This window comes from Oratosquilla oratoria, chromosome 39 (genome assembly GCF_046742065.1).
Source record: "Oratosquilla oratoria isolate Oo_2021 chromosome 39, ASM4674206v1, whole genome shotgun sequence".
Taxonomy (NCBI): domain Eukaryota; kingdom Metazoa; phylum Arthropoda; class Malacostraca; order Stomatopoda; family Squillidae; genus Oratosquilla; species Oratosquilla oratoria.
In genome coordinates, this window is record NC_134815.1 from 16,658,211 (window position 1) to 16,668,210 (window position 10,000).

The window sequence follows — 10,000 nt, forward strand, 5'->3', positions numbered from 1 at the left end:
GGACGGAGACCAAAACTATACCGCATGGTCAAGGATGGGTCTAACTATCTCTAGATAGAGTTTGATGATTACCTCTGCACTTCTATTCGTTACCGCCCTAGCAATGAAACCTACTGCTCTGTTAGCTTTATTCCTTGCGCTAATGCACTGTTTCCTGGATTTAAGGTCCGGACTCACAAGAACTCCCAAGTCTCTTTCGCACTCAGTTTTCTCTAAAAGCGTGTTATCTAAGCTGTATCTATTTTCGGGGTTGTGTAGCCCTACGTTTAACTCGCTACATTCAGAGATATTGAAGTTCATTTGCCATTTCACCGACCATATGAACAATTTGTTAAGATCATCGTGCAGAATCTCTGCGTCGTCTCCTGACCTAATTTGGCGTCCTGTTTTAGTGTTGTCCATAAACTTACTAACACCACTATTCATCCTATCGTCTAAGTCGTTTATGTACATAATTAACAACAAGGGACCCAAAACCGAACCCTGGGGGACCCCGCTAGTAACATTGCCCACCTAGATTTAACTCCATTTATGGTGACCCGATGTTTTCTGTTACTCATCCAAGATCTAATCCATTCAAACATTTTTCCTCCTATGCCATAGGCTTTGATTTTATTTAGTAGTCTGGTGTGGCACCTTATCGAACGCTTTGCTAAAGTTAAGGTAAATAACATCGTAATTATCATTATCTGACGCCTTATACACTTTAGTGTAAAAGGATAGAAGATTAGTCACACATGACTTACCCTTGGAGAAACCATGCTGTGAATCGCGAATTAAATTGTGTTCTCTGAGTCTATTTACTATTACTGATTCAAGCATTTTTCCTATAACCGATGTCAAACTAATTGGCCTGTAGTTGCATATAGACGATCTATCTCCCTTCTTAAAAACAGGAATAAGTTTGCCTGCCTCCAAGCAATAGGCACAAAACCAGTGTCTACAGATTCGTTAAATATTTCAGTTAACTGATCGCAGATTTCAAATGTACACTCCTTAATTAAGCATGTTTTGTGAAAAAAATTCCAAGGCTTAAGATATATGTGTGTCTGTATGTCTGTATGTGTGTATGAGTGTGTGTGTGTGTGTGTGTCTGTATGTGTCTGTATGTGTGTGTGTGTGTGTGTGTATGTATGTGTATGTGTGTGTGTGCGTGTATGTGTGTGTCTGTGTCTGTGTGTGTGTGTGTGTATTCACCTTGGTCTTTGGATCACGTGTTGGACTCGTGATCGACAGCTATTTCCCTCCCGGAAGAGAGCTCAGAGCTCGTATGACCGATCTATGGGTTATGCTATGACCTTTCACACACACACGAGAGTCAGAGTAACGACCCGAAGCACAGCGATACCGAAATAATTTCGTCCCTGGGCAGGATTCGAACTGGGTACTGGGAGCACCATCGTACTTCCCAGTCCAACGCTCTACCAACCGTCCCACTGAGTGTGTGCGCGTGTGCGTGCGTGCGTGTGCGTGTGTGTGTGTGTGTGTGTGTGTGCGTGTGTGTGTGTGTGTGTGTGTGTGTGTGTGTGTGTGTGCGTGCGTGTTTGCCTGTCAGTGTATTCTATGTGTCTGCTTCATCATCCCTGGGGCTTACTCAGCCGACATCGCAGTCCAAGACACGAATGTCCTTTCAACTTAGGCTTGTGCTATCATACACATCCACGCAATACTTTATTGTCTACATCCCTTCGTCATGAGAATAATCTTTATAGACTGATACTAACGCCAGATGGCTTACATCAGGTCAAGGGGACATCGCTCTATTAGAGAAAGAAGAAAAGTGTGGTGACTCCCTTCATATGTTTCATTCTGGTGATTGAGTGGCAGGGAATTTCATTTAGCCGAGAAATCGCCAGGCGAAGCGGTCCAAGGAAGGCCCAATGGCAAACTTGGTCGAGTTTGTTTTGGCTGTCTCCAGTCAATTTTATCCGGCCCAGAGGGCTTTCTGTTGGTCTTGTTCCAGCTGTCGTCACGCGGGTTTATTCCACTGAGATCGACCACGGGGGCTGAAGAAGACAACGAATGTAACTGATCGTAGAGCGGATTTTGTTAATATTGTTTAACTTATTGAAATGGGCGGTTTTGTGATTGCTGCGAGCCTCAATGACTTACAGTTAGTGATATAGATCATGCCGTATGTTCAATAAGGATGCTGGACTTGTGATATAGTTTAACGTCACAAACTCCCTCCTATCGGAAGGCTAGGACGGTGCCGCTCACAGAGGACTTTGTAGCGTGGAATTTGAAGAACCATGCCCTTGGTTCAACTTCGCCAGTGGCAGGATTCGAACCGCCATCCCCTCGACCTTCGCCGCAAAAAAAAAAAGTAAGCAAATAAAAACACAAATAATGATGAAAAAATAAACAAGTAAAGATTGATAAATAAATAGGTAAACCAAAATTAATAGAAAAATAGATAAATAAAAAAATTACAAATAAATAGATGAATAAGGAAATCAGTCAATCGTCCAGTCGAATCTCGAATTCCCTCGTCGATGTTGTCAGGACTGCGGCACGAACTCGTCCGGCTCTTGGGCGTCAGGGACGCGCCCAAGAACCCTCGACCGAGGAGCCGACAGACCGCCCGGCACAAGTAAGCTCAAGGATAAATAGACCGGCTAGAAAAGATAGAAAATAGAGAGGCCAGCCGGCAAATGAAAAGAGCAAAGATAGGCCGGTCAGAGAAGAGGAAGAGAATAGATAATTGCTGGCCAGAAAAGAGAGAGAGAGAAAAATGAATTAAAAAAAAAAAAAAATCCGTCTGGATAGAAGAAAGAAAAAGAGGCTAGTCGGCCATAGGAGTGGAAATTAGGGTGGCAGGCCAGAAGATGAAAGAAAAGGCCGGTCGCCAGAAGAAAGAGAGAGAGAAGTCCGGCCGGCCAGAAGGAAGGAAAAGAAACAGAAAGCCAGCCGGCAAGAAGGAAGAAAAGAGAGAGAGAGAGAGAGAGAATCTGGGCGGCCAGACGGAAGGGAAAAATGAAATCTGGCCGGTCAGCAGGGAGGGAAAAAGCCGGCCGGCTAGAAGGATAGGAAGAAAATCTGGCCGGCTAGAAGGAAGGGAAGAAAATCTGGCCGGCAAAAAGGCAGGTGTCCCAGAAAGGAGAGAGAGAGAGAGAGAGAGAGAGAGAGAGAGAGAGAGAGAGAGAAAAGAAAAGGCCGGCCGATCAGACGGGAGAAAAAATGCCAGCTGGTCAGTGGGGAGGGAAAAAAGTCAGAGAACAAGAAAGAGAAGAAGCAGAAGAAGAAGAAGAAGAAGAAAGAAAGAAATGTCGGCCATGATAGAAAAAAAAAAAAAAAACTGCCAAAGAACGGAAGTGAACAAGACGCCAGCCGGCTGAGGGCCCCCGGATAGGGGCCGATCAACAACCGGTCAGTGACTACTTAGGAGTCGCCAGAAGTCGGCTGACCGAGGATCCACACGGGACCTGAAGAGAAACCGGCCGACTGAGAATTTACACAAAAGCAAAGAGATCCTGGCTGGATGGGACTACAAGAGTGAAGAAAAGCCTGACGGGAAACGGCGGACGGACAAAATCCGACGGAACTCGCTGTAACAGAGCTGTTGCAAGCCAACAAACATGCAAAGTGTCCTACAACCTCAGCATTCTTTACCCGGACCTTGAGAGGTAGGTTTGTCTTGGGTCACGTGCTCACCTCGTCATCGGCAGCTACTACCTTTCCGGATAAGAGTTCAGAGTTCGTGTACTGTATTGGTGACTTGCAGACTCTCCCACAGAACGCCGCAGGGAAAATTTCCTCCTTGTGCAAAAAGTGGTTGATGGCGTCTGGATAAACTTTCTTCCAGTTTGTCATGTAAATGAATAGAGTAACACTTGTGCAGAGGATGTTTGAATTAAGGGGAGGGCGCCCACTCCTCATCCTACTGTCTTTGCCTTTCATAGCTGGGCTTGTGGCACGAAAGGCTCGAGCCGAATCAGATGTAATGGAAGGTCGAAGGAGGCTGCCGAAACACACACCTCGTGGCGCAGTTGGTAGGGTTTCCGGCTGCCACTACGGTGGTCCGGGTTCGAATCCTGCCCACGGCTGAAATAATATCAGTGTAGCTGCGCTGCGGATTGTCACTTCAACTATCGTGGGCGGGGAGTTGGGTGTGTGTGTGCGTGTAAGGTTACAACATTACCTATAGATCGGTCATATATGAGCTTTGAGCTCTCTTCCGGGAGGGAAATAGCTGTCGGTCACGAGTCCAACACGTGATCCAAGACCATGGTGAATCACGCACGCACGCACACACACACACACACACACACACACACACACACACACACACACACACACACACACACACACACACACACACACACACACACACACACACACACACACACACACACACACACACAAGCATCGGAGGGACATACATCACTTGTCCCATCATCCAGTTTTGTTATTGATTGGTTGATATTCTGTTACTTTGCCCTTTTATTGTTTCCAGATAGACAAACAGACCCGCCTTTGTGGGCACAACCTGACCCACAGTGTATCAGAACTATGGAAATCTATATTTCGTTAATTCATTTGACCTCTGTTAACATTAAAATGATACTATGTATCGATGTTAATAACAACATAAGAAGTACATCATTTATACATACATACATATATATATGTATATATATATATATATATATATATATATATATATATTAGAAATAATATTATCGCATAATTTTTGTGAAGACGGGGCAGGATAGTGAGAAAATGAAAAGCGTGTTTATGTAAAGATTAGAGATAGAAAAATATATGTTTTCATAATACATAAGAAGATCAGCATTCTTCGGTCTGTAGTCACAGGTGAATCTGTCTCGCAAAACTGTGCTCGTTCCAGCCGGGAGAGGGACGCGCGCGCGCGGGCTGAAAATGATCTTCGTTTCCCCCATTTTTCAGGTAAATTCCATGGCCCACATGGTAATGGCCCAAGACTGCCAGGACCTCTACGAGCTGGGATATAACGCCTCGGGGGTCTATCGGCTCCTGAAGTTCGGCAAACAGGTTCTGTGTGACATGGAGACTGACGGCGGAGGCTGGATCGTCGTCCAGAAGAGAACCAGGGTAACTCCTCAGGTATGCGATCTCCTGGAAGTCCTCGCTCACTCCCTCTCTTTATTCTTATTTTATTTTTCCATCTTTCTCCCCGTTTTCTCCTTTTCTGCATGAGGGGACGGAAAGAGGGGGGGGGTCGCCGATTTAATGAAGCGGCCTTGCTGTGGATGTGCTGTGTCTTGCGACACTGCTTCTGACCCAGGGCAGTGGACAAGATGCAGGGATGACCCGTCATCCACGTGGTGCCAAGATAAGAAGGAAGGAAGAGGGTGGAGGGGATTGGAGTGTAATGGGGATGAAATGGGTGGGAGTGGTTTTTATGCCTTTGTTTTTTGGCTACCTCCCTTATAAGGGGGGAAAAAGCCTTTGGTATATTTATGTATGTATTTTTCCATAGGCAGATTAAAATCGTCCTTAGAGTAAAGCACTTCGTCTATCCCGGGTGGGAGTTTCTTTTTCGTCCAGGGTGCCTCCAGGCTATTTAATTCTTCTCCGTGGAACTCCATCGACGTCGCGGGTTCCACACAAGAGACCTGGGGCAACGGCTGGGCCGATTCCGGTAATGAATTGAGTGCAGATGTCCTAAAGCTGATTATTTTGGTCGGTTGGCATCAGATACCTAGTTGCAGAGTCTTGGTCAACAGAGATTTACTAGGGGGAAATAATAATCTTCAGGCATTGAATATGATAATATGATAAAATGATGGAACGATGAAAAAACATAAATCAATAAGATTAGAGAAAAAAGATCTTTGTTGAATAGAAAAAAAGACAAATTACAAACCAACTGTTTAACAAGATAAATTAAGGAAACCTTTGTCAAGTTCAAATAGACTGTAGGAATAAAAACATCAATCAACGAGATTAGAGAAAAAATATCTTTCTCTATTGAATAGAAAAAAAAAACGATAAACTACAAACCAACTGTTTAACAAGATAAATTAAGGAAACCTTTGCCAAGTTCAAGTAAATTGTAGGAATAAGTCACTGAAAACAAGCAAGATTACCTTTCAACTCACAGGTCGACTTCAGCGTTGGGTGGCACGCCTACAAGAAGGGCTTTGGAGACCTGGAATCGGAATTCTGGATCGGGAACGACTTCCTTCACATCCTGACCAATCAGAGGAGGTACACGGCAGCTGTGGACATGGTCGACTATGAGTTGGGGGCTCACTACGCTTTATACAAGTGAGTTTACATTTTCTCTGTTGCACATGGGGTGCAGCCAAAGGCTAAGAGAGGGAAGACAAGGGAGATCTCGATACTGTTTATCCGAAAAATCCTTTCTCTCTCTGTCTGTCTTTCTCTATGTTTGTATTTCTCTCTCCCTCTGTCTGTTTGTCTGTCTTTCTTCTCTCTCTGTCTGTCTGTCTCTCTCTCTATCTTGTATGTCTTCCTCTCCCTCTCTCTATATTTGCCTCTGTCTGTCTTTCTCTCACCCTCTGTCTGTCTGTCCGTCCGTCTGTCTGTCGATCTGTCTGTCTATTTGTTTGTCTGTGTGTTAGTCTGTCTGTTTGTCTGCTTCTCTTTCTCTCTCTCTTTCATCTCCCCGCCCCCCTCTCTCTCTATCTCTCTCATCTCCCTCTTTCTCACAGATAGGAACGTAGCTCCTTTCCTTTAATTTACACACACACGCGCACACGCAAACGCACACACACACACGCGCGCACACACACACATACACACACACACACACACACACACACACACACACACACACACACACACACACACACACACACACACACACACACACACACACACACACACACACACACACACACACACACACACACATATGTAGTAATGTATGGCCAAGCGGGTTTCCGAGGAAAATTATACACGTGGAAATATTGTTGACTGTTTATTTGCTTGTTCGTGGAGAGTGTGTCACTTCAAGCATGAGTATGGGGTGACTTGCTGAGTTAGGAGCGATGGTCTGAATTCAGAGTTTTTTTTTTATACTAGGAAAGAGTTCAGATTAGTTAAGGGCGACACAAATTTTGAAAGAAAAAAAAAACAGGAGGTGCTTAAATAGTGCCCATCATAATCGGGAAACTGTTGCCGGTTTCCACGCTACTGATCTTTTCCTTTTCTCCTCTTCATCACTCCCTCGCTGCCGTCGTCCCCGTACTCGTTTCTTTCCTTCACGGGTCGTCAAATCTCACTCTGCTGCAGCCTTTTCGACTATAATATCAAATGGGCACTACTACCTGGCACTCCTGAAGCTGACGCGTCCTGGCTGCGTAGGGTTACCTAGGGACCGTTTGCCGCCCTTGTCCGCCCGGCAACAGGCCCCCATGTACCCAACGCCACGCTGACGCGATTGGTGGGAACAGTCACGACGTCCATCCCCCACACACATTTGAAAGACTACGTTCCGCAGACGGTTAGACGGGGAAAGATTGGGGTACTCGAAATGTGAAGTTTGACGAGATCAAAGACCTTGTCCCTTTCACACAGCAGTTGCCCACGATGAAAAAAAGAAAAGAATAAAAGAAAAGAAAAGAAATGCTAACACAAACGTGATTTCAATGTACAATGAACTGCGTAAATATTTGAATATATATATATATATATATATATATATATATATATATATATATATATATATATATATATATATATATATATATATATATATCTATCTTGAATTGGACAATTTCACATTTGAAAAGGAAATAGGTAGGAACTGGTTTACCAAAAGAATGTTTAACAAATGGAATAGACTTAGAATAGACATGCAGTGAGCACTGAAACTAAGGGTTGTTTCAAGATAAGGTTAGATAACTTTATGGGTGGGGATGATAGGTGGTAATGGACGTGGAACTACCTAGTGTAGGGATTATGTTTTTTTTGCACTCTCCTTCAGTCTTGTGTTCTTATATCATGTTTTGATCCCACAGTTCTTTCCGGGTCGGAAGTGAGAGTGAAGGTTACACTCTGGACATCGGGAACTACACGGGGAACGCCACGGACGCCTTCAAGTACCACCATGGGAGGCCTTTCACGACGAAGGACCGTGACAACGATCTCTACGACGACGGGAACTGCGCTGAGTACTTTTCCGGAGCTTGGTGGTTCGACAGGTTGGTAGGCCTGACTCACCGTCGCGCGTCGTGCAGGGTGATGTTCTGTCGCAGCCAAATTTCTTGTACTCTTGCATGTATTTCAGTTTGAAATATAGCACTTGATGATATGTGTTTCATATATTTTTCTGTATAAGAATTACTGAGAAACAACTCCGGCTTACGTTACATCATTGTGTCTGAGTCCTCCGAAATCGTGGAACGTCTGAGGCCTACGTGACGTCATGTCGACTTCAAGGATGTTTTCAGCAAATGTGAACAAATTCTATGGAAAACGTCAGTGAAAAATTGAAGAAATTCAATACATATTAATATTAGTTACGCGCGCAAAGTTCTACCGTAAATTTGTCCGGACATTGTCGATATCAGTGATACAGAATTTCCTGATATAAAGTCATAACTGGCAACTTTTGGCAAAAATTATTCGCACGCTTCCCTTGGATGGTAATTCTTCAGTGGAACCTTTTCATCTACATATCCTCTAACTTCCGTGGAGCGTTTGTCCTCTTCCTTATTTGCCCCGTGACACAGGTCCATCTCAGCGACTGTCATTAACAAACCTCACTTTATTGCACCATCGTCGTAACTGCGCCTGATTGGCTGATAAACAGGAACAATGCTCAATATAGCAACCAATCAGGCGCATTTATGGCAAAGATGTTGCCATAACGTGAATTTTTATTATTGACAGATTCGTTGAGGATGGACTGTACGTTGACCAACCCCTCCCCCACAACAAAAAAAAAAAAAAAAAAAAAAAAAAAAAAAAAAAAAAGGTTGGAGTAAGGTAAACGGTGAATGCCATAGTGTTGAAGGGGCTCGTTGAATGGTTGTGCCTCCAGCTATTGTTACTGCTTCAGAACACTCCAATGGGGCTTCGTGAAAACAAGGCAGACCCGCACAATAGATGGATACATACGTACATATATATATGTATATATATGTATGTATATATATATATATATATATATATATATATATATATATATATATATACATATATACATATATATTGTTGAGACGTTCTGACAAGTTGAAATGGGTGGGAAGAGGAAAGACTGGAGTCTTATTCCGGGATTTATTCTTGACTAGTTTCGCTGCAAGTTAAAAAAAAAAAAAAAAAAAAGAGGAAATAAAGAAAAGATAAAAGCTTGTAGCGAAACTAGTCAAGAATAAATCTCGGACTAAGACTCCAGTCTTTCCCCTTCCCACCCACTTCAATATATGTATATATATATATATATATATATATATATATATATATATATATATAAATATATATACATATATATATGTATATACATATACATACAAATGTATGTAAAGAGAGAGAGAGAGAGAGAGAGAGAGAGAGAGAGAGAGAGAGAGAGAGAGAGAGAGAGAGAGAGAGAGAGAGAGAGAGAGAGAGAGAGAGAGAGAGAGAGAGAGAAGGGGTAGGAATGAAAATCTTTGACTTCTTCAGTGCCAAAGCGTAGCAACCATGCATGTTGTAGCGATTGCAACACAGTTTCGCTCACATGAACACCGCGAGAGGAAGAATGCCCGCCCTCCCTGTGCCGGGTCTCGACCGACTGAAAATAAAAGTCCTCTTGCGTTTGTTTCAAGAAAATCTAGACATTGATGACATGGGCGGGCCTGGAAGAAAAAAACAAAACAAAAAAACAACAACTCAATATTCTGGGGTTTCTCTAAGCTGAACAAGATCGTCTGGCCTTAACCGGAACATGATTTTCAAAATGGACAGAATCTGTTCTAGGGGTGATAGAGATGATTCTAAGTACACACACACACACACACACACACACACACACACACACACACACACACACACACACACACACACACAC

The 10,000-nt window shown here is 43.5% G+C and overlaps 1 protein-coding gene across 2 annotated transcripts in view; it reads left to right on the forward strand.

Annotated features, from left to right (window-relative positions):
- LOC143020309 (fibrinogen C domain-containing protein 1-A-like) overlaps window positions 1-10,000 on the forward strand; it is a 74,264-nt gene that overhangs the window by 61,457 nt on the left and 2,807 nt on the right. For both annotated transcript variants that reach the window (XM_076176601.1, XM_076176602.1), the window contains exons 4-6: window positions 4,909-5,085; window positions 6,086-6,252; window positions 7,971-8,153. In XM_076176601.1, the coding sequence (XP_076032716.1) occupies window positions 4,909-5,085; window positions 6,086-6,252; window positions 7,971-8,153 (527 nt within the window). The remainder of the gene's footprint in view (window positions 1-4,908; window positions 5,086-6,085; window positions 6,253-7,970; window positions 8,154-10,000) is intronic.